The following is a 25,863-nucleotide window of genomic DNA, read 5'->3' on the forward strand; positions in this document are numbered from 1 at the left end:
GCTGTCTCTTGGGCTCAAGAATGCTAGATGTCTTTCATGTTGCAGTGTACAGTATGTATTTAGTTGTGTCCATCCTTCTGTTATCTGGTCACTTTTGCATGTCTATGCTCTGTATTGACAAGCTGATCTTAAAACAGCAGAGAGAGAAAATAATTATTTTTTAAGGTCTTAACATTCACAGTCAAGGTTAAAGCAACAAGTGGACACACCTTTTTGAAAGTCTAATCTAATCAAGTGCAGTGTCATTCAGATGTATTGTAGGTTATACATTTCTGGACCCTATAAACTAATTGCTAAAAGGGTATGTCCTTCACAAGTAAAACGTGTTCTGATAATCCTTGAGGTTCTTCAAAAACAACAGAGATTTTCATGGTCCTCTGAATAAGAACACTCCATGCTCATATAGGGTGCAAAAGAGCACAAAATAAATTGGCCTTCATAAGTCAATGATTACTGCAAGAAGATGAATGTAACAAATGAAAAAAAGCATCTGCATTGCTGCAACACTTAGTTCAAGAGTTCCAGTTAAGCTTGAGGAGGTGAAAGAAAGCTGTGGTGCAGAGTGTTTTTTAGACTACAATAAATAATTGAAACCCCACATGAAGATAACCACTGACTGGAAAATCTTAAACCAAAACATTGCTTCACGTGTCACATTTGCTAAAAAATAACCTGGATGTATTGCATTTGGTCATGTAAATCTGTACATGTAGACATAAGAAAATATTGCAATTATTTATCTAGCACATTTCATTACATGTAAACTCAAAGTGCTTAAGAGAAAAGAATCATGCTTTATAGAAAGAAAACCATTCATAGCAACAACAGGAATTTAAGGATATGTAAAAAAAAAAAGATAAAAGTCCAACTTTATACATATGTATACATATATACATATGTATATATTATATATTTACAGTGAAGCTGTTATTTCTGCTTCCATAATTCTCCCTCCTCTCCATAATGGCTGTAAAGAGATTGAGGACCAAAACCAGCCATTGCTTTAAAACTGTAAAATTGGATTCTGCAGTTTACTGTAAAGCTAATATGAGGATTTGTCAGTCTGTTAGCCATATAATGAGGATATTTTCCAAAGTTACAACCCTTGTAGTACAAACTCCCCTCTGTTTTCATAGACACTACTGTTTCCTGACTGAGGTGAGGGATATTAACACATAGAAAATCGAGAATGTTGTACTAAAAGACTGTCTTTGGAAGATATCCTCTTGATTTCTCTAAGTCTGCTCAAAATTAGCTTCGGCTGAACTAAGGAGTTTTACCAAGAACTTGATTTTGTCTCCCATCTTTTAAATTAGAATTTCATAAGGAAGACATATCTTCATTGCCTGTATGGAGAGGAGGAATTATTATAGCAGCTATAAGCTGTTTTAATGTCCATATCAGTGTGTGAGTGCTGTTTTAAGACAGACTTGAAAAAAAATCTTTGATCATGAAGCATGATGCATCCTGGATTGTGCCTTTTCTGCTTCCCCTACAACCACTTGGGGATCGATAAATATGGAATTAAATCAGAACATTTTAACATGCCAGTGTTAGGATCATTTGTTTGTGTTTTGAAAGTTTGTCTGGTCAAATATCATAAAACTGACTCAAAACAGAAGTAGGTCTACAACAGAGGGGCCTTAACTAAAGACAATTTGCAATTTGGAACTGCAAAGTCAGAGTCCTTTTCGTGAGCCTAATGTCACTGTGTCACCTGAAGATCACCTGAGATACAATTATAAAATATATTGATGTACTGAAAGTGTTCGCCTAATCAAAGCAGGACTTTGAAGTTGTTCATGTCACCTTCTGTGCAAATACTTTATTGCCTGACATATTTCAGACACAGAATGCATTAAAAAACACTTACTCCATATCATTCATTCCCTCTTTAACTTTTTTCAACCAGATTTCTACAGTCATGCCCTTGCAAGAGGCAACAGTGACAGATAACAGTCATAACAACTACAACAAGGTAGAATCAAGAAGACAAAAACATTCTATAAAAACAATTACAAGTGTAAGAAAATAATTGTTGGATTGTGGAAATGGAATTAGGTGCAGCAATAAAAAGAGCTAAATGTAGATGAGGATGTTAAGTAGATTTAAGTCAGCGGGAGCAGCAGCCTGAAATGCTGGAGAACCAATTACGGTGTGAGTTAGCGGGAATGAGGGAGTGAAAATGGAGCTGGGAAAACGGAGGATGACATAAACATTAATCTAGACAGGTAGGAGGGAACTGCACTGCTAAGGGTTTGGTAAAATAGGATGTGTCTGTGTGTTTTTCACGTTATTCTAAAAAGATGAGACAGCTTCATAAAAGAGCAGGATGATATGTAGTGTCAAATCTACTCAGTGATGTACATTAAAACTTAAGATTAGTGTCATTGTAAGCAAACAAAGAAATGACACCAACTATAGTCATCACCCAGGAATATCCAGGCTGTAACGATATGCCTTATGCTTACAGTATATATGGTGTTTTAAGCAAAATGCACACTGTAAACTCAGATTTAGTTGTAATTAAACCTTTTTAGTGGTCACTACTTATTCTTCTGTTAAAAAACATATTCATTATACTAAACAACATTAATTGTTTGTAATAATCAGTTTAAGTATGCAGTGCACAGATCTTAATCTAAGGATGTTAAGTTTTTGTAGGGGAGGGCTAGCCTCGTGAGACCGTCCTGATCTCGCGAGCTCCAGTTTTCCACTCGCAGATCAGTCTGGCATCTTGAGATAGAGAAAATTTGGAGCCGTTAGCCAAACGACCGGGTCAATCAGCGTTGGTTTTGAGGTGGGTTAGGTGGTGATAGACAGATGGTTTATCCAATCAGCTAACCAGTATTTTCAGACAGCGGTAGCCCTAATTCTGCTGTTGCCTGCTCTTGTGATAAACCCAGTGAATACTAAAGAAGACCATGGTCTTTCTGTGAACTGATTATTTTTGTAGACATCTGTTGCGTGTTGAACAATTGTGTGAGCGTGAGGGAATTAAAATAAATTGGTTAGGAAGTCAGAGTTGTGACGTTTTGTTAATAAATAATTATTTAATAATTATTTGCCCTTCACTTGAGCCCCTGCCCTCCAAAATGTCTGTGCACGCCCCTGCCCCACAGATTACCTTTTTATGTTGTGTTACAATTGTTTTAGTAGTTGTAAAAGAAAGAATGTTCTGCACTGGGGGAAATGCATAACTTTAATATCACAATATGTTTTGGTGAATGTAGACTTTGTAGGTTATGTAGGTTTTTGAGTAGTTTTATGCCAGTTATTCTGCCAGTTCCCTAAATGAACTTCTTATAGTCTTGATTATTCCCTTTAAATTCATTCCAGGGTTTTATTAGCTATAGTTGTATTAGATGGAACTATGGTAAATGCCTTCAACATCATTTTATACACATTTGGAATCTCCCCAATAATTTAAAATAAAGATGCTCCCATTACTCGGTGCACAGGGTTTAAAAGATTACTATAAAAGACAAATTGCTTCTGCATAGCAATTATTGCATGAATACAGATTATACCAAAACGTCACAGTTTTAGTTTTCTTCATAAAACTGTTACTACACACATTTACATTCACATGAATACAACTACATACAAATGCTGTTTTCTCTCTGTGTGTCTGCGTGTTTTGCAGGGCCCGTTCTTGGCCTTCGTCACTCACAGCTAATGGATGTCTTTACCCAGTATGCCTACAATGACAGTTTCAATGATAATGGAACATGGAGCTTCAACGAAACAGATCAAGAGCACAAGCACCCTTACAACTACTATGCCATGCTGCTTACTCTGCTCATCTTTGTCATCGTCTTCGGCAACGTGCTGGTGTGCATAGCTGTGTCCAGAGAGAAGGCCCTGCAGACCACCACCAACTACCTGATCGTCAGCCTGGCTGTTGCTGACCTTCTGGTGGCCACACTGGTTATGCCATGGGTCGTCTACTTAGAGGTAGGACAGCAGAGATACACACACACCCACAAAACATTTTCACACATGTATACTCTTTGCACATACTGGAAGACAAATAAATAACCTCATATGCCCTGCAGCTCTCCTTATCTGTAGACCTACAGTATACCTCTTTTTCATCTTGTGTCATTGAAAACAAAAGAAAGTGATTTGCAGACTTGCAGTATATTATTCAGCCTTCAACAACTATATTATATACAATAGATAAGAGATAGAGAATTCACTTTGGCATCAAGAGGTTAAAAAATAACTAAGCATATTAAACATACAGCAGGGCTTAATATGAAACGTGGTGCCAGCAAATTACTGGGGAAAAGGGTTTGAGCCAAGCAAGCCGGCCGGAGCTAACAGTAGATCAAAGGCTCAAGGTGAAACAAGATCAGCATTGTAAAGATCAGGCCTATAGTGGTAAGGGCCGTAATGTAGCAACACTATGTGACAACATCAAAATGTTAGGCCGGTCTATTCAGTCAGAGGTCGGATGTTTATGAATAATTCTTCCTAATTCTTGGATATATCATTTTGCATTCGCTGCTGTGTGGGAAAATGCAGACCTGTGTTTTTAAAGCAACACGTCGATGCCTGCTAACCAGTGCAACCTAAAACAGAACAACATAAAATCATCTCCAATCTACTAAATCAATAGAAAACAGGATGTGGGCTATCTTTCAGAAAAGTCTCTCTCTCTTCTGATCGTTGCTCATTTCTTCGGTCTATCTTCCCATCCCCGGGTTTATTTCTGATCATCAGGCTTTAGGTCACGCTGTCTGATGTAGAGAAAGGCAATCTAAGACTACAGGCACTCTAATCCTCCTGTACCTCTCAGTGAGTCATGAAGATTATCCCTCAGATCAGAGTGTATAAATCTATAGGATGTCATGGTCTTTGCCTGTCTCCATGTATGTTTGTTTGTACATACAGCACAGTGGGGACTGGCAATGGGTCACTGCAACAGTAATCTTACAGGGATATGAATATTTTTTATAAGTGGTGAGTGTAATAGATTACTATTCTGTTACCAATAAACAAGAAAACTTGTTTGTGATCGTCATTGGCACCAATTATCAGACTAAAGCTTGTTTATCCATATAGTATGCAACCTGCATACTGTTTGTTTTTATTAGAATTGTTTACTTGCTCTCTCTGTCGATGTGGGCAGCTGGGTCCACACGGCGGGAGCCCACATCAAAGTATTATGGAAAAGTTGGAAGTGTTATCACGTAACGTTCTCAATAAAATATTGATTTTAATATAATGGCAGAAAAGATCTCCATTGGTGTAAAGTGTTTGATTTGCACAGGTGGACAACACATTTGGAGTGTGGTAAGCGCTGCAACTGCTCTGAAACTTTCATCGAATATAAGTAACAGCATGTTTTTGGACACAAATTAGACAGTTAGGCTTCCTTTGTATTGGTGGAGACAAACACAGCATTAGGTTACAAGAGCACTGATTGAGTCATTAGCTGCGCTCTAGTTTTTGCTGGCTTCCCCTGCTTTTTTGTGTTTATCTTTGGAGAAACCCCCTATTGTCACTTTCTTCCAAATGAGGACATGAGCAAGCACCAAACATTGTGGATTAAAGGGGTATTCCAGTGATTTGGTATTGCAATTCCATAAAGGTAGGGGACTCACAAGAGTTGGATTTCAAAAAGGAATCAAAATCAAAGTTACAGATTCTGAGATATTTTGTAGTGTAGTCCCTCGTATGAGTCAAGCGCCACAGTCCTACATGTCCCATTACGCAAATTAATAACATTTCATTTCATCCTCCCTCCCTAGTAAATACTCACTTTTTTCAAACTCTGTGCCCTCAGTTTGTAACACAGGCTTTCTGTTAATGTAAATGTTTAGTCTACTCCAGACCCAAACTGAGATGACATCACTATGACATCCTCAGGGTTTAGAGAGCTTTAGAGAGCTTCCACCAGAGTCACAGATGACATTATACAACTGTTTTCACAGGCTGAGTAGAACTCCTAATGACGAGTAAACTGTCAGCGTGGTGTAATCTGTGGAGTGCCCCTTTAAGAGCAGCATGTGCAATTTTTGAATTCATCCTTTGACATAATTTGTCATTAAACTTTTTTCTAATCTGTTCTGTTGCAAAATCCTTAAGATTATTTAAACTGGATACTTATGAGGTCTGTTGCACGTAGGATCAATCAGGGTGGATCTACAATATGGGGTTGTTGGTATTTTTATTGACTTATTTATTTGATGGGTAAATTTAGACACATTTAAATTACAAATTGTGTCACCAAATTATGTATGTGAGCTGAAGGATTTCAAATCTAGATCAGAGACTGCCATGATTATTATTTCATTGGGAGGAGGGGGCTGCAGTGTTTATTGATTGTGTGAAGATGAAATGGAAAACTGTTCAGTTCAGTTTCTTACATAGACAAGACTCCATATGTCATACAGCCCTTTTCCCAATTCCCTGCATCTGCTGTCCATTGTTTTGTCATACGCTGCAATTTATGTTCTCTCTCTACCGTGTTCATGGCCACTTCTATATAATTACTTTGAGTTCAACTCACAACGTGGCAAAATGTGATAAGAATGTACGGGGGTCGTACATTATTATTTGCTGTACACACACACACACACACACACACACACATATGCCTATATATTTATAATAGCCTATACAGTATGGCTATAGCCTATAAATTTTTTTTTGTGTAAAACACTACAAATGTTTGTATGAAAAGAACTATACAAATATAAAGGCTAGGTCTATATTATATACACACAAACAGAAACGCTATCTATTATTAATGCGTGGATCGGCTTTTTATCCGAATCAGCCTGTGAGCTTAACGTCTTCCACTTCCACCTTCCACCCACATGAATTAGTTATTTTCTCCGATTTAGAAACCCGCACGGACGTTTAACTGGCCCTCGGCAGTCCCTGCAGGCTTCGTTGCTTTTTAAATGATGTAGGCTATATTGATCTAACCTGATGAGTGTTTTCTATAAAGATTTAGCTTACTTTAATGATTAGAGATGCTGCTTGTAAACGTTTCCATGCTAATTTGTATGATCTGACCGGCCCGATCCCTACCGTTAAAAGTGTCAAAGTCAAAATGGATTATCCAGAATATGTTAGGTGTGTTGTGTCTGCCTCCTGCTAATGTGAAGTAGGATAAACTGAGACAGTAGCAATTGGACTGGTATAAATCCTTGCAAATAAATTATTTAGCAGAAGTGGAAATGTGGATATTTAAACATTTTCTGAGAATCCAGTTTATAATCTTATCCTCTAGATTTGAATTGTGAAAGGGAAGGTGACCTTAAATATGCTGATGGACGCTCACAACAGCTTTATCATGGAGGTTTTTATTTATTCATTTCGCGTTCTTCAGGAAATGCTCCTGCAATCAGAGACACAACCTAAAATCATGTGCATCTTCAGAGAATAACAACAAACACTTGTCAGTATTTGTTCAGTGTTTGGTAGCAATATTTTGGTTTTGTTCATCTCTTCTTTATTACACATAACTACCTCCAATCCCACCACATACACATCCTTTTTCTTCTTTATCTATGTACAGACATTTTATTTTCTTAATTCCAGTCTCGCTGACCATGACCGTGAAGTTTCTTGTGTTAATTATGTATCAGCATGAACTTTTGTGAGAGCTTAGTCACAGAGTGTGGGCAGGGCATTCAACTTGCCCTTTATTATTAAATGCTGAATTAGCATTCATTACCACAGTTTTCACTTTTTGTAAAGTGTGACTGATTTAGTGAGCATATGGAGAGAACTTTATGCATGGCTTGAGGTTCAGAGCTTGTTTAAAATCAAGGTGAATTAAAATACACCTTTTTTATAGTTGAATTTCACCTTTTGGACAGGCTTCAGAACTGTCTTTTCAAGACTAGCAAATTAATAAAAAAACATGAGGAATGCCATTAATAATCATTGTATTCAAAATATTATTTCTGCATGTATTATGCTCATGCAGTAATTTTAAGTATTTTAAGGTAGTCTCATTGAGATAAAGAGAGACCTGAGAAGAAACATTTATACTCAAACAACGGCAAAACCTGCATACAAGAACAACACATATAACAACACATAAAAAGCCAGACAACCAACAATCAGGCTCTAAAAGAGAATTAATTAAATTAATTTCAAGAGTTAAAAAGATTAGTGCGTATCTGTGGTTTGGAGATAAATATCATGATATCATTATTCCTTCTTGTCAGTAAAGATGTCCATCCAACATTGTGGCGCGTAGATTAATGCTGAGTAGTATTTTTCATTAGACATGTAATATGTTCAAATAATGTATGCTATGTGCTTTTTAACAGCTGTTTGAGTTGTCTTTGTAATTCTTCTCTATTAGTTTTTATGCATGCACCTCAGCATTTCTGCTATGAATGAACATATATCTATAAAGTTTGTTGTTTATTATTATTATTATTATGAATGCCATTAAGACAGACAAGTTTTAGATGAAAAAGTCAGTTTCATTTCACCTTGATTTTAAGTTACGTCTCAATTGCACTTTATAACAACTTTCTCCATTCCCCAGCCTCCATTACTGCATTTTCAATTTCCCAACACCTTACCTTTGCATTTTAAATCAGAATGCTGATACATTCTGAAGGATGATTTGCTATGCACATATGCACAGTGGGAAGTTATAAATTAAGTTTGAGAAGTGTGTTTGGGGGGTGAAATAGCAAGAACTAAATTGAGAATGCCTATATCCCACAGTCAACGTTTCATAATAATTATACTATTTTAGCATATATTTGTTTTGATTTTATTGCCTGAGACAAGCAGATTAATATCCACTTAATATGTTTCTCCACATTGATACAAATAGATCTGTGTTGCAGCCAATGGTTTTCAGCTCTTAAATGAGGCTCTTAAATTTGGGCAAGAGGAGAGGAGAGATTGTGCGCTCATTAGGCTGTCAGATCATTCTGCAATCACTGCAACTGTTGTAGACACCAGCAACAACATACAGCCATTTACTTTTATGAAGACATGACCTAGGACAAAGGTTAATCTGTCACGGAGAGGTAGGAGTTGCCCCCCAACAACACAGTCATCTCTTGCGCCCTTTTCAGAGCCGTTGAGGAAGCAGGTAGGTATGTAATGTCAGGTGAGGTGGGTGGCATCGGATGGCTCAAACCTGTCAGAGCATCACTAATAATAATAATAATAATAATAATAATAATAATAATAATAAAAAATTGAATTTATATAGCGCTTTTCACAAACTCAAAGTCGCTTTACAGGGTATAGATAATAAAGACAAACAAACAAAACAAAACAAGATTCAGGCACAGATGAAAAGGGGAGGGGCGTGGGGCTAGGGATAGGCAGTGGTGAAGAGATCACTGATGATGTTAGTTTCATCTTGGGGTTTGACCATGTAACAGAGAGCAACCGAGGTATGAATACAAATAGGTTTTGATCATGTCTTTGATTGGAAGCCACATGGGGCTGCAGACCAGGATACATGTTCAAGGATAATTATCTCACTAACACTGATGGTGCCTCTTGCTATATAGTATTTAATTCCTACTGTGGTCAGTGAAAAGATGTCATGTAGTCACGGAACTATCAAATTAAATAATATGTCACTTTACACTATGTCAGGTGTAACATTACTTTGATAACATGAATATAACAGACCATTTGGATTACTAATATAGGCCTATAAATACAGTGCCTTGCGAAAGTATTTGGCCCCCTTGAACTTTTCGACCTTTTGCCACATTTCAGGCCTCAAACATAAAGATATAAAACTGTAATTTTTTGTGAAGAATCAACAACAAGTGGGACACAATCATGAAGTGGAACGAAATTTATTGGATATTTCAAACCTTTTAAACAAATAAAAGACTGAAATATTGGGCGTGCAAAATTATTCAGCCCCCTTAAGTTAATACTTTGTAGCGCCACCTTTGCTGCGATTATAGCTGTAAGTCGCTTGGGGTATGTCTCTATCAGTTTTGCACATCGGAGACTGACATTTTGCGCATTCCTCCCTTTGCAAAAAACGCTCGAGCTCAGTGAGGTTGGATGGAGAGCGTTTGGTAAAGCGCAGTTTTCAGTTCTTTCCACAGATTCTCGATTGGATTCAGGTCTGGACTTTGACTTGGCCGTTCTAACACCTGGATATGTTTATTTGTGAACCATTCCATTGTAGATTTTGCTTTATGTTTTGGATCATTGTCTTGTTGGAAGACAATAAATCCCCAGTCATCTCAGGTCTTTTGCAGACTCCATCAGGTTTTCTTCCAGAATGGTCCTGTATTTGGCTCCATCCATCTTCCCATCAATTTTAACCATCTTCCCTGTCCCTGCTGAAGAAAAGCAGGCCCAAACCATGATGCTGCCACCACCATGTTTGACAGTGGGGATGGTGTGTTCAGGGTGATGAGCTGTGTTGCTTTTACGCCAAACATAACGTTTTGCATTGTTGCCAAACAGTTCGATTTTGGTTTCATCTGACCACAGCACCTTCTTCCACATGTTTGGTGTGTCTCCCAGGTGGCTTTTGGCAAACATTAAACGACACTTTTTATGGATATCTTTAAGAAATGGCTTTCTTCTTGCCACTCTTCCATAAAGGCCAGATTTGTGCAGTATACGACTGATTGTTGTCCTATGGACAGAGTCTCCCACCTCAGCTGTAGATCTCTGCAGTTCATCCAGAGTGATCATGGGCCTCTTGGCTGCATCTCTGATCAGTCTTCTCCTTGTATGAGCTGAAGGTTTAGAGGGATGGCCGGGTCTTCGTAGATTTGTAGTGGTCTGATACTCCTTCCATTTCAATATTATCGCTTGCACAGTGCTCCTTGGGATGTTTAAAGCTTCGAAATCTTTTGTATCAAATCCGGCTTTAAACTTCTCCACAACAGTATCTCCGGACCTGCCTGGTGTGTTCCTTGTTCTTCATGATGCTCTCTGCGCTTTACACGGACCTCTGAGACTATCACAGAGCAGGTGCATTTATACGGAGACTTGATTACACACAGCTGGATTCTATTTATCATCATTAGTCATTTAGGTCAACATTGGATCATTCAGAGATCCTCACTGAACTTCTGGAGAGAGTTTGCTGCACTGAAAGTAAAGGGGCTGAATAATTTTGCGCCGCCCACTTTTTCAGTTTTTATTTGTTAAAAAGTTTGAAATAGCCAATGAATTTCGTTCCACTTCATAATTGGGACCCACTTGTTGTTGATTCTTCACAAAAATTACAGTTTTATATCTTTATGTTTGAGGCCTGAAATGTGGCAAAAGGTCGAAACGTTCAAAGGGGCCGAATACTTTCGCAAGGCACTGTATATACTGTATATATATATATATATATATATATATATATATATATATATATATATATATATATATATACATACTCAGCAAAAAAAGAAACGTCCTCTCACTTTCAGCTGCTTTTATTTTCAGCCAACTTAACATGCTTAAAACTTTGTATGAACATAAAAAAATTCAACTACTAAGAAATAAACTGAACAATGTTTCAAAAAATAAAATGTTACCTGGTCTGATGAGTCTCAATTTCTGTTGAGACATTCAAATGGTAGAGTCAGAATTTGGTGTAAACAGAATGACAACATGGATCTGTCATGCCTTGTTACCACTGGGCAGGCTGGTGGTGGTGGTGCAATGGTGTGAGGGATCCCTTTCGCCTTCAGAACTGCCTTAATTCTTTGTGTCATTGATTCAAGAAATTGATTTAGATTTAGATTTAGAAATGTTGGCCCATATTGATAGGATAGGGTCAAACACGGTATTAGTATGGTGTTCCTAATAATCCTTTAAGTGAGTGTGTATATATATATATTCACTTCATTCATTTACCCTAATTTATAATTTTCTCCTACTCAGTTCTGCTCTCTATTCACTCTCTCTTTCTGTCACCGGTGTGGAAATAATATGAAATGTAATAAATGTAGGAGGCTTGATTTTCAAGGTCGCTTTTTGTTGCAGAAGTAAACACACATAATTTCTGACTAGGTGCAGTGGCTTTGTTCTGTTCACTGTTGCTGTAAACTGACATTTGTTGATGTTTTTCTCTTCTAGGTAGTGGGAGAGTGGCGCTTTAGCAAAATCCACTGTGACATCTTTGTCACTCTGGATGTGATGATGTGTACAGCCAGCATCCTCAATCTCTGTGCCATCAGCATTGATCGGTGAGTGCACAGATTGTTTAGGCCTGCCTGTTATGCTTTCTGCATGGACTTTCAATGGAAATCTTTAAGTGCATGACCATAAAAGCCCACATAAATTTTTAGCCCACCTAAATGCCTTTTACAAACATGGATTTTACACTATACACAACACCTTTATTTCACGTAAATTGGTATGGGAGTGCATACCCGTCCTTATTACTTGCCGCTAGATGTTACAGAGTTATAAATGTGAATTTGTCAAATTGCAGCAATTTCTACTAAGTGTGCATAACCTGTGGTTGGGGACTCCTGCATACAGTCAGCACCAACTTTAATAAAGAAGTAGTGCCGGGTATAACATAAACAATACTGTACAATAAAGCAGTATCTTTAGCTACAGACTTCAAACAATCAATCAATCACAAAAGTGGGAAAATCACAGGACCACCTAAAATGATAACACACCCAGTAATTAATGTAAATGCATACATAAAACAGAAATACATACCACAGAGGAAAACGTTCACAAAATGAAACACATAAGCAGCCAAATAATAAATTACATCGTGCTAACAAAGGAAAAAGGCTCCACAAACAACATACGCAGTAGTAATAGCATAATCATAAAATATGATGATATGATAAATGGCACAATAAATTACTTAAAGGGTGGTAAACATTCTTTAAAAAGACATCTAATTTCCATATGACTTTTAGCTCATCCGCTTGTGATGAATTGTATTTGGAAACGTACCACATCTGTAGAAAAAGCATCAGTGGGTACAGTTGTACAGTTTTTTTATATTAGAGCTTTCCCCCTGAAAACAGATTCCTACTGCATCTGAAAATGACTCTATGAGAGTGGTGAGACTGAAACCAAAACAATAATGTTGCTGTAAAAACAAAACAATGACCTTGTATCTACACATATTTGATGTAACTATTGATTATAACAGTTATAGATAAATACACAGAAAAATAAAATGCTTTTAAAAATACCAGTCTATGACAGCACCTGTTATGTCACAAGACCTCCTTCACCTGGAATAATTAATGACTTAATAAATCCACTTATTTAGTTGGTTAACTGGAATGATGACTTATTGATTCATTCATTGAGAATATGTAAAGCTCGAGCTTTCAATAAAGAACTGTAATCATGTAATGTTGACAACTAGAACATGTATTAAAAGTGGGAGAGCTTGGTTTGCTCTACGTGACGTCTGAAGAATACCAAGGACATAACATTTCCCAGGTTTTCATTTTTATGGAGTTCTGTTAACTTTAATTTTACATGATTTTCTGCTTGGCTGCATTACCCAAAATAAATATTCACCATGGTCACACACGGAGACAATATCAACTCTTACTAAATTGAATGAATTAGAATGCAAAAGTCTCTCACATGTGGAGAGAAGCTTAATAAAAGCTACTCTGAATAATCTCACGGTAGATCATTGTTTGCATGTGTTTGAAATGAATTTTACAAGCAGAGAGGAATAGCATCTAAATTAACATTTATATTATTTATCTGACTTGTGCCTGCTTGCTGTGTAGGCTACTTGTGAATGCTAATTGCTAGAAGGATGAGTGTGACAGTAGCACATGTTGCTTTCCCTGGCTGTATAATGCTGATTTTGTAGTTAGTTCAGATAAGAGTCGCAGACAAATGTGTTTCCTTTTATCACTTCAGCTGCTCCAGGCAGCACCGTAATGCATACATCAAAGGATTGGTTCTTTTGCTACAAATTTTGTTTTCATTAACCAAAGTGAACATGTTGGAAACTTAATTTTGGCATTTTGTGAACGCAGAGCAGAAAATAGGATTGTTAGTTAATCTATTGTTAAAAAAATAAAAAATAAAGACAACAACAGCAGTTGGAGTTGGCCATTCCAGTCAGCAACTCACATCCTCTTTATAAGCCGACGACTAATAGGCATAAGACAAAACTGCTTTTGTGTAGGAGGTGATATGAATATAAACATGCCAAATGTTTTTTTAACAGAATTGTTAAAAAAGCACACTTGCCAATAAGCACACTTTCCTATCAGCGCGCGATCAGTGAGTCATAATGTGCACTAAAATATTTTACAAGACAATTTTGTTAGAGCAGTTACACTTTAGTGACTTGTGGCAAGGCAAAAATATGTTCTGTAGTTTTTGTTAATGCAGTTAGTCATACAAACACTACTCCAAATAGCATGAAAAACTGTTTAACATGTTAACATAAACTCTCAGCTGTCAATAATAATCCCTTCTATGTAAAATGTGAAAAAGATCATCTAAAAACAGCTATAATAAAATAACAGGTATAAAATCCAAGAATAAAAGTTACAGTGCAGTGTAAAAATGTTAAAAAAAAATTTAAAAGCAGCATGTAACAACACATTATGTAATAACAACCCAATATGTAATAACAATGCAATATGCTATAACGCATTATGTAATAAAACATCAAAATGTAAAAAAACGTCAAAATGTTAAAATGTAATAAAACGTCAAAATGTAATACATTTTCACTTCATTATGGAATAACACCCGCATTATACAATAAAAAATTGGGATTCAGGAGCAGGTAGACAAAAAAATGTATCGGCCCGTCAGAAATACGCATTTCTTAAGGCCTTGCCCCAGCACTAGGCATTATTACTTTTGGGCCAATTGGAGAGGCTTATTTTACCCAAGCCCTTAGTACAGTGTGTTGCACAATCCATGACAACATACATGATGTAATAAAATTACCTTAGATATCCTGACTTGCCTTGTATGTTTGCATAAAGAAACCCAAAGTCTCCTAAAAGCTTTACCCATCATCATTTATGTCCAAAGTCTTTCAAACCAAATTGCACAGAAATCAATGCATGAGACACTGTAAAAAGCTATGCATTTCCTGGTGATAACAGCAAGCTCACTAATAAGGTCAACCAATGTAACAAGGTTAAATGATAAAGCATTTCCTGGGAGAAAAACACTACCTCTTCTTGTAAACTGCAGCCCATAGCACATATCTGTTTCCAAAACGCCGGTCAAACATCAAAAAGGATCCGATCAAAGATGACAGGCAACATTTCTTGGTTTTACCACTTGTAGGCTTCATGTTCCCTGTCATCTTTTGAGCTAAAATCCATTGATGAAGAAAGAGAACTATCAACAGAAAGGGGATACATTAAGCCTTAGTTCATCAAATTGAACATGAATAAATTCAAACCATGCGTTGCACTATTTTATACAAAGATTCTTTTTCATGCTTTCTGTGTTGTCTTGTAGAAATACATTCAAATTAAAGTACCAATTTTTTCTTCACCCCTTACAGCTACACAGCAGTTGCAATGCCAATGCTGTACAACACTCGCTACAGCTCCAGGAGAAGGGTCACAGTAATGATCTCGGTGGTGTGGGTACTGTCTTTCGCCATATCATGTCCCCTATTGTTTGGCCTAAATAACACAGGTGAGATATATATATAATAAACATATCTTCATGGTGTGAGACTAAATTGGTGGAGCAATAGTGGTGCAGTACTGAATTATTCATGAGTACATCCACTGCACAGTACAGTACAGCATACATTGTAGACACATATACATTGTGAAGATAGCTGATGTATCTTTTAAATGCTTGCCCATATTTGCAATTATACTAAAGCAGAATCTCAATGTAAGCGCCCATGTGCAGCATTGCACACAGTACAGAATTGTGTTGCAGAAGTACATATAAGCTACCCATGCAATTAAAATTTTACTGTACTTCATACTGATACAACTACTTTAAGCGAGCCATAGCCCTTTAGATTATTCTACAGAACAGAGGTTTTTTTTTTACAGAGGATTACAGTTAAAGGGCTTCTCAGACATGTTGCTGATCAGCTCCTATGGCTCGATTCCTGTCTCTTTGAAGCTCCACTCATCCCTTTGAGTGCCTTGATGTAACGACATTTCTGCCGGAACTCAGATGTGTGGATTTGTGAGCCTCACAACCGCTTTCAAGTGAGTAGTGGCTGCAGAGACCACCAGCAGGAACCACTGAAACGGAAGCAATTAATATTTGTTTTTAAGCTTTCGCAATCTATGTTTAAAATATTTTTATTAATATTTTTTTTAACTGTGGATGGAAAGCAAGTATGTCTGACGTGCGGACTGCCTTGTACAATATATTGTGCTTTTACCCAAAGTGCTTTACAAAGGGCCTCTCATTCACCCACACGCAAAAATGCAACAAACTCTCACACACACAGTTGCAAGTTTGTGTGCGTGCCATCTGAAGCATTTGGGGTTCGGGGACAGTTCAACATGTCGACAGGTGTTTAAAATTAAAGAGGTATTTAGTATGTTTCTTCCATAAAAGGGATGGCTTGGGAGAAACCGATAAAAGAAATAATGATCAAATTTGAAGCAGCACAGGCCAAGATATGCTGACGGCTCAAGCTCCAATAACACTGTATCCTCGATTTCCAGTAATTTCCGTGTCTTTCAAACTGAACAGGGTTATTTACTGTAAAAGGAATATTATTTCCTGCCAGAGATACAGAAGATAAACTGTTCTGAGTACGAGTCCTCCTCACAAGTTAACAGAATTTCATTTGTGAAATCGGACTGCTCCTTTAATAGACAGCCACAGCCACCCTGAAGTGTGAAGATAACAAGTTGTTACTGTGGCATGAACTACACAATTACTATGACATCTACAGTATCTATGCCGACTCTGGTGTTATCTAAATCTGTGTAGCAACAATTGTCTAATCTTAAATTAATGGCTCTGTGTGTGTGTGTGTGTGTGTGTGTGTGTGTGTGTGTGTGTGTGTGTGTGTGTGTGTGTGTGTGTGTGTGTGTGTGTGTGTGTGTGTGTGTGTGTGTGTGTGTGTGTGTTTTTGTGTTCTGGTGAGAAGGGAGCCAGTGATGTATCTCAGGGCAAATTTGGCTGGCTTTAAAAGTAAATCAGTGAAATCTAAAATTAACAAGCAACCAGTGCAGGGAATCTCAAATTGGGGTGATATGATCTCCACATTTGGCACCAGATAGAAGCCCTGTGGCAGCCTCCTGGATCAGCTATAAGGCAGTTCTGAGTGAGGTTGGTTGGAATTACAGTAAAAGGATTGCAATGGTCTAAGCCAATAAGAAGGAGCAGGCGAAAGAAAAAACAGTGAATGACCTCCAGGTGGGGGGGGGGGGTACAGGAGTTGTTACATTTTTGGATGAATTTTTCAAATCAATTAAAATCAAAAAGCAACCTTTGGTTTTTAGATGCAAGTTTAATCGAAAAAAAGTTCCCCATTTTATTGTAGAACGTTTTCCAAGAGGCACAGCAACAACAAAAAAACTACATAAAAAAACGATTTTAGTTGGAACATAAAATGCAGTCTGAGGCCTTTATTCATTCACCCTGTGCTTATCTCCACAGCTACTCGTGATGATACTCTCTGTGTGATCGCCAATCCGGCCTTTGTGGTATACTCCTCCATCGTGTCCTTCTATGTTCCCTTCATCATCACTCTGCTGGTTTATGTGCAAATTTATGTGGTCCTGAGGAAGCGCAGAAAACGTGTAAACACCAAACCGAAGCAGCGCGTCTGTCAGGATCCTGACCCTGATGTGGCCACATCGCTGAAGGTGAGCTTGCAATATGGCTGCTGTTTACTACTAATGCTTTTCAGCTTGAAACTGAGATTGACTTACAACTTTAATTATACCATATATCATAGCTCTGTTTCTGAACATTTTAGAATCATGTCTTTTTCAATAAGTTTGAAAAAAAAACAGTGTGCCCTTTGAGTTCATCTATTTCTTTATGAAACTGCAATCAATAATTTTCTCAACTAAATGGTTTTATGGATGGTCTTTGCATTACATAACCTAACATAAAGGGAAAAACCAAGACAAGAAGAGAATTGATTTTTCTTTGGAAAAACAGTGGACAACATTCAAGGCAAGAGATTTAAAGGGCAAGGCTCAGTTACACCTAAGGCATTTTAAGTGCCCCCCCCCCCCACCTGTATGTAAATTAAATACTCTGTAACTGGTTCCATCCAGGAGACCAATTTTAATCCCACTGTAATGTTACATTTACTGGCACGTTTCACTATTGCTTTATATATGTGTGTGTGTGCGTGTGTGTGTGTGTGTGAGGGTGCATGGGAGGTTACAGGGAATAATATAGACTCCACATTACTATATAATTTAATGATCTGCGAAGTCGTTATATGGCAGCATATTGAAGGATTATGTACGTAATCTTTATGGAGGAAAAGAACATAATTTGTATAAAGTTCCACTTATACTGTATTATTGGATGAGTTTGCATCATCTTGGTAAAATAACCAACAATGTCTTACACTGTCAGGTAAATGGACCTGCAGCTGCAGTTGAAGCTGCAGATCAGATTCTTGCTAAACAGCCTTTCTGTACCAGAGCTCGGTGTGAGCTCATTTAACCCGGGAGGCTGTGGGACCTGTGCTTAGACAGCCCTTTTGTCAGTTATGCTTTGACATTGTACCCTCTCCTTGCCTGACATAGCTGTTTTCATTTCAGGATAAGTGCACTCATCCAGAGGATGTGAGGTTGTGCACCATGATTGTTAAATCTAATGGGAGTTTTCCTGTCAACAAGAAGAAAGTGGTGTGTGCACTTTTTTTGTTCCACTTTCTTTCTAAAAAGTTTAATTGTTGGAAAAATATTTGTTTTGCCTGCAAAAGATTTAGCAATGTGTCACCTTGAAGTTTTTCTCCATACCAAATATAGCTTGAAAAGGCACCTTTCTGCTTCTGTGAGCACAGCAAAACTAAATTAAAGACTGAAAGTGTGATCTTTTCTTATTTGTTTATTGCCTGTTATTTTAAATGTCACCTATTGCCTAACTAAAAAAAGGCCATCTGAATCCATGTTTTTTTTGCTCATCCTGACCTTGCTTAGGTATTCATCAAAGATGTAGTCAATGAGGGGGAAGATCTGGAGCTGGATGAGCTGAACAATAGTGGCAGCAGCCAGAAACAGAAGCAGCAACCACAGTGTGCTCTTGGAGACACTCCGGCCACCAGCCACCAGCTTTTGATGCCTAACAAGGCCAACGCTAGCCCCTGCACTTCCACACCTCCCACACCCCCTCAGGAGCACCAGAAAGCAGAAAAGAACGGCAATCCTACCAAGGAGGCCCCGAGGGATACAGCACCCGTTGTGGCCAAAGCCTTCCAGACGCAGGCCTTACCTAATGGCAAAACTCAGACCTCTGTGAAAACCATGAGCAAGAGAAAGATCTCCCAGCAGAAGGAGAAAAAGGCCACTCAGATGTTAGCCATCGTCCTTGGTAAGTTGGTTTAATTGTAATAGATTTTTTTCATTTCACATTTGGTATAAATAATTTACAATCAGTAGCATTAAAGTTTAACGAAATGCTATTTAATCTAATATGCACATCGAAGTGGAACTGACCCTGTGTGAAATTAAGCATTTCCACAACCAAATAACCATGTTTTTGTTATAAACTTCACACATGCAAAACCATGCAGTGATTACAACATGAAACCAGCGGGGGTACTGTTCAAACTCATCAAGACTAAATATTTGTTTCTCTTCTAATTTAACACAAGCTAATCATGTAATGTACAATTTAGAAAGCAGTTTTTCTTTTGCACAAGCCCCCCGCCCTCTCTGGTTCTTGGCCGACTCCGCATGTGTTGTTATTTCCATTTCAGTGTTTTTTGGTAAGATCTAAAACAAAGCTTGAAGACAAGACGGGGAATGATGCAACGAAAAGAAATCGTTCTGATACTTGCATTTTAGAGTCCAACTCCATTTTTACCCATACCTGGGTGTTGAATAAGAGACGGCTTCTTCTTCACTCTTCTGACGCTCTTTTTCTAATATTCCCATTTTTCTTGTATCTCCTCAGGTGTATTCATCATATGCTGGCTGCCGTTTTTCATTACACATATCTTGAACACCCACTGCACAAAATGCAAGGTTCCTGCTGAGATGTATAATGCTTTCACTTGGCTGGGCTACGTGAATAGTGCTGTAAATCCCATTATATACACCACCTTTAATGTCGAGTTCAGAAAGGCATTCATTAAGATCTTGCACTGCTAAACTGCATCATGACTTGTCTGATCAGACTGAGGGAAGAGCGATAAATAAAAGCATCTCTTCTGGCGAATACCTCATCCTCAAGGAAAAGGCACCTTGCAAACTGCGATCTGCTTTTTAAAGTTATGGAGCTGAGTGACTGAAAAATTGAAGTGTCTTATTGAAAGGCATGTTGGCTCTACAGTACATGTGAATTGTTTGTGGAGTCCTGTTCTCCAAATCACTGAATGTAAAACAAGAAATGTCTGTAACAATGACCTGTTTCATGGAGAAAAGGCAAATGTAACATTGTTCTCTAAAATCATTGTATTTGTCACATAAGGAGCCATCTGTGTATACCACACACATACAAGTTGCAAACTGCTATTTATTGTGTGTGTGCTGTGTTTTCATGGTGGAAATTTTCTACAAATCTTATAGATATCAAGTCAGTGTTCATTGCAGTGTTAAAACTGATATGTGAGCTCTTAATCTTAAAACCTATTACTGATTAGAATGTGTTAAAGACAAGAGACAATTTACTTGCTGTATGATGTGGCTATGCCAATATCCACATATTTGCAATTTTATAAATTGAAAAATCACATATTATTATTATTATTATTATTATTATTATTATTATTATTATTATTATTGTGATTATTATTGTGATTATTATTTGCTGTACATAGTTTTCTTAAAACATTAACTGTGATTATACGCCTGCAAGGAAATGTGATGCATGCTACACTGCTCCTCTACTTGACTTCTCATGAAATGTACGTATGTTTAACATAAAATTACAAAAGATTTCCAATAAATGAAGTTCTGAGACACTGTTAAGTCCCACATGAATATCAGTGTTTGCCGTGTGTATACAGATACACTCATAAATGTATTGACATTACTCAGCAGCCTCTCTCTTTTTTTCCCAGGTATGGTTTTCAGTTTGAGTAATGTTTACTGGAAGTAACTCTGAGCACTGCTGCCGTGTTGTTCCGTGGCAAACTAATGACCGGTATGTGGACTTTGCAGCTTCGAGGTATAATCATGTGAATGTGTGCAACCCCTGAAGCAGCTCCCCGGGGCCTTTGCTGAGTAAGAATGAGGTGAACTTGGCAAAACTGAAATAATCCATCCATCAGATACAGCAATTACATCTGTGTGTTGTTTTGGCCGACAAATCCTGCATTTCATTTCAGTTTAACAATAAACACATAATCAACAAAGATATGTTAATGTTTTGATGAATATCAGCCAGAGAGCACTATAGCTTAAGTGAAATCACAAAACTCTGTAATTGTCAGGCGCTGTAGTCCAATTTAGACAAGAAAATAAAGTCTGCAAAAAAAGTGTGTGGGAATCTGTGTAAAACACATCTTTCTTGTCCAGATGCTGGGTCCAAAAAGTGTATGGTGATTTCTGCTTTCCAAAGACTCGCAACAATGTGGAATTCATAAAAAAAAAAAAAAAACTTTTACTTTATTACATTTCGAAAAAGTACAACATTTTGAGGCCAAATTGGCTCTTCCATCAGGTACAGAGGTATCAAACTGACTCAGGTGTGTGTCATTAAATAGTCCCAGGCCCTCCCATGAGAAGTGGGATGCATGCTGGTGAGTTACACCTTGGAAGCTCATGCTGTCTAAATCACCCTTAATTGAATTGATATTTCTGTTTGACTTTTTTCCTTTGATTGTTCCTTTAGTGATTTACTTTGTAATTTTGTATATATTTGTGTAATTATTTGAATTAATTCCTTAATAATATTTTGTATTGCTGATTTTGTGATAAATTACCTATATGTACACTATGTTATGTTAGCTTACATAGCACTTGTCCTGGGACTGTAGCCATACCCATGGGAGGAACTGAGACTATTTCTTCAGTGACACACACCTGAGTCAGTTTGATACATCTGTGACTGATGAAGACCCAATTTAGGCTCAAAACTTTGTACTTTTTTCTTAATGTAATAAAGTTAAAAATTATTTTAATGGAAGTATTCAACAGTGTTGCAAGTTGTATGGAAACACAATATTGGAAAAAGATAATGTTGTAATGGAGAAAAAAAATCTAAATTGACACAAGGAAATAAACATATATAAATAAAACCTTATAGTCTATGTTGCATGCCTGCATGTAGACTAGCGGCGTCAGAATACAGTTGATGGATATCCCCATGTTTTGGACAGGGAGGGATGGTGTAATGTGAATTTCAGTCTTTCATGAGTTTACCTCACTGATACTTTATCACTCAAGTGTAACATCAGTCTTTGTGATGACCAAAGTCAGACCAAAGACATCTTAGCATTGCATCATTTTCAGAAAAGAAAACCCATCATTACAACAAGCTAACATGAAGGGCAAGAGCCAGCAGCAACAAGAACATGATATAGAAGTCCCTTTAATGCTGTTAGCAATCACTGATTTCAACCCCAGTGACAAAGGTAACAGAATGAAATTTTTTTTTTTAAAAAGCAATGATCACTCATGGCGAGTGCTGCTGCTGCTGGCAGAGGACTCTCAGGAAATGCAGAGTTCACCTCTTTCTGTTGGGATGCTGTGTTTGAATCAAAAGAAGCTAAATTGTTTTACATTGATGAATGGATGTTTAAAGTCTAGCTCAGAAGCAGTTGCATTTTCTGTACTTGTGTACCATACCCGCCAGTAACAACGTAAATGGAATTAAAGCAGTTGTAAATTCCTGATTGCAGCAAGTTTAAAATCTCTTTTAATCTGCTTTTTTCTTACTCTAACAACAGCAGAATCAGAAGAGAGGATATGTTTTCCCTTCAGGCAGCGGCTGACTAATGTGATGTACTTGGTTGACACAGTTTAATGGACTTGCGCCATCTACTAAAACATTTGGATTCTATTTTGCCCCCTGGCAAACATTAGAGCAAAGTTGGTACAGAGGAGCCAGGATACACACTTTTTGATGACAAAGAATAAAACAATAATTTATATTAACACAGACAATGAAAGGCAATGCTGTGCCTCATATTTTGCTATAGGTGTTCCCACTGGGACACCAGGAGGTTTACGGATTGGTTTTAAGTGTCTGCTTTACTGGCACAGATCCATATATGCTCCATATGTATTCTCTCTGCTATATATGGATCACGCCTAGACCATACACGTGGTATTCCCATATAGAAATCCCTAGGGGGAATTTCCCACACCAATGTACTGGACCAGCACCAATCATGTCTGGCACATCCTTGGCACTTTTCCTATACTTATACAGTGATGGCTACTGAATCATTTTAATTAGCAGCTGTACTGTTTAACAATTGGTAAGTACTATTATTTATGAATATATTGGTTTGTCAGTTAGCCTAAATCAATCATACAGTACATCCACAAAGCAATACAGCCTTAAAGCACTCAATGTCATTATTTCTTTTTTAATCAATGAATTAGTTATGAATAAGTAATAATTTACACAGTAAATGCAAGAATCACACACTGTAATGAACAGGCAAGAAGACAAAGACACATGGTCACAAATATAGAAAACTGTTAAGTGGTTATTCGTCTTTAAACTGCTGTGGTTTTGATCCCTCTTTTATCATTTTTGCTGCGGGGCATCTCCATGTTTTGGATTTAAACAATTTTATTACGTCAGGGAAAATCTCCTTCTGCAGCACCACAGGGCTCCAATTCAAGCATCACTGATATACTGAAGCTCTGTTCCATTTTGGTGTTACCCACAACACAGGCACACACTCTGAGACCAACATATCCACACAAACTTTCAAGGCCCTTCAAGACTCTGGCTTGTCTTTTAATACTGCATCTGAAATGACAGGTGTCCAGGCAGTGGTACTCATCAGTGATTTATAATGTTACACACTATATAATTTATTTTTGCTGTAAGGAATACCAAAGGTGATGTCGATAACAAAAAAAGCAGTCAGTTGTGCATGAAGGGAGTTGCTGCAGCATGAAACACAGGGTCTCTGAAGAGAGACTTCCTTATGTCTGTCTTCCCCTTCTCTTCCCCCTTCAGTCTCCAGTGGATGTTTTCCCTCATCAACTCTGTATGGTCCTGGCTATGTGGAGCTCAGTGACAGCCAGGCTTGTCAAATAGTCCAGTGGTTGGAGAAGGAGAGTTTAAACAGAGGTGGGACACCTAGAGTCACACGCAATTGTGATTCGGCCGAATCACAATTGCGTGTGACTCTACTGCAAACAAAATCTACCTTCGGGTATAAATAAAGTAACTTGAACTTGAACTTGAACTTGAACAAGGAGACTATTAATGAACTGAATCACGATAAGTGTGATTACTGCTGGATCATCAACCAGCAGCATTCTCCGTCCAGGCCCTGCAGGCAATGTGCTAAGTGAGACAAAGTGGCACAATATGGTAATATTTTTGGAAAAAGTCAAAAGAGTTGGGAACTCCATTATTCTGTCTGCACAAGAGATACAAAGAGGAAATGGAAGGGTTACTTAATTGTCTGCCTCATTTTGAGCCATGGCTAACTTAATGATACATCTTGTTTGTGTTGCATGCTGCTGAGCTGTTCAGTTTAATTAATTGATTCAATCTGAAAAATGGCAAACAAAGGGAACTGTCAGGATTTTTTTTTATGTTAGTATTATGAAAGGAAAATGACAGTGGGTTTTCCTGTTTTCATCGTAAAGGGGGTAATCTTCTAAATAAGAAAATCAAGAATCAAGTCTTATAGTCCTATGTTTTGTGGATTTTTGTGTTTCTTCACTTTGTAAGTGTGCAGTAAGTTATGAAAGCTGAGAAGCCATTCCCCTCGTGGGAGCACACATTGCACAAAGAGAAAACTGTCAGATTTTAATGATTTCTGAAGGGAATTACTGTTGAAGACAGATACTGACCTTGACTGTTGGGTTCACCTGTGATGACAGATGACCTGTCGCCTGTGTTAGAAGCACATACAGTATGCATTGTAAGACCTCACAGAAATATCCTGACTTTTAGGCTAAGCATTGTAATCATAACTGGTTTTCTGCTTGTGTTGTTTTTTTTGGTAATATAATCAAGTAGGCCTACAATGATTTATTTTTAACATGCATCACTGCACCACCTATGAGCTTTTGACTTTGCATCTAAGGCACAGTTCGCACATACATGGATATTTTTCTTATTTCATGGTTTGTAGAAAAATAAATCTCATTCAGCGTAAAAAAAAAACATAACCATGAGGGGATGATATACATCAGGCCGGCACCTACAGGTACTTCGCCAAACGTCAAGGCCGCACCCCCTTTTGGGGGATAGAAAAGAGACGATCCCATGGAAGCCAATGCAATTTGACGTGCGTTTGGATCATAATCTTGACAAATGTGTACGGATTTATTTCTTGTTAAACAAATGTTTGTTTTATACACATGTCTAATGTTAATTGTGTGATCTTGCCTGAACATTATTGTTCAAGATACCTTAATAAATTAAGGTTGATTGCGTCATGTCCCCTCAGTCTTGGCGCATCGATAGTTTCGTAAAATCTTTGGACAACTCTGTTCCTCAATATAGTGGAGAAGTAACTGTACATTTATGTGTAAACATGTAAATAGTCCTGTTAACAAGATTAGAACCAGCACTATTTTGGCCATGTCTGCCACTGCACGAAATGTTGCCTTATTTGTGACGCCTCACAAAGAAGATAATGTCACA

General features: G+C 37.6%; 1 protein-coding gene across 4 annotated transcripts in view; it reads left to right on the forward strand.

Moving 5' to 3' along the window:
- drd2a (dopamine receptor D2a) overlaps window positions 1-21,040 on the forward strand; it is a 45,870-nt gene extending 24,830 nt beyond the window's left edge. For all 4 annotated transcript variants that reach the window (XM_039792530.1, XM_039792532.1, XM_039792529.1 and 1 more), the window contains 7 exons: window positions 3,647-3,957; window positions 12,058-12,167; window positions 15,461-15,597; window positions 17,545-17,753; window positions 18,672-18,758; window positions 19,053-19,443; window positions 20,029-21,040. In XM_039792530.1, coding sequence (XP_039648464.1) covers window positions 3,647-3,957; window positions 12,058-12,167; window positions 15,461-15,597; window positions 17,545-17,753; window positions 18,672-18,758; window positions 19,053-19,443; window positions 20,029-20,225 — 1,442 coding nt within the window. In that variant the 3' untranslated portion in view covers window positions 20,226-21,040. The remainder of the gene's footprint in view (window positions 1-3,646; window positions 3,958-12,057; window positions 12,168-15,460; window positions 15,598-17,544; window positions 17,754-18,671; window positions 18,759-19,052; window positions 19,444-20,028) is intronic.
- The last annotated feature ends 4,823 nt before the right edge of the window (window positions 21,041-25,863 follow it).

The sequence above is a fragment of the Perca fluviatilis genome, chromosome 2 (assembly GCF_010015445.1).
Source record: "Perca fluviatilis chromosome 2, GENO_Pfluv_1.0, whole genome shotgun sequence".
In the NCBI taxonomy this organism is placed as follows: domain Eukaryota; kingdom Metazoa; phylum Chordata; class Actinopteri; order Perciformes; family Percidae; genus Perca; species Perca fluviatilis.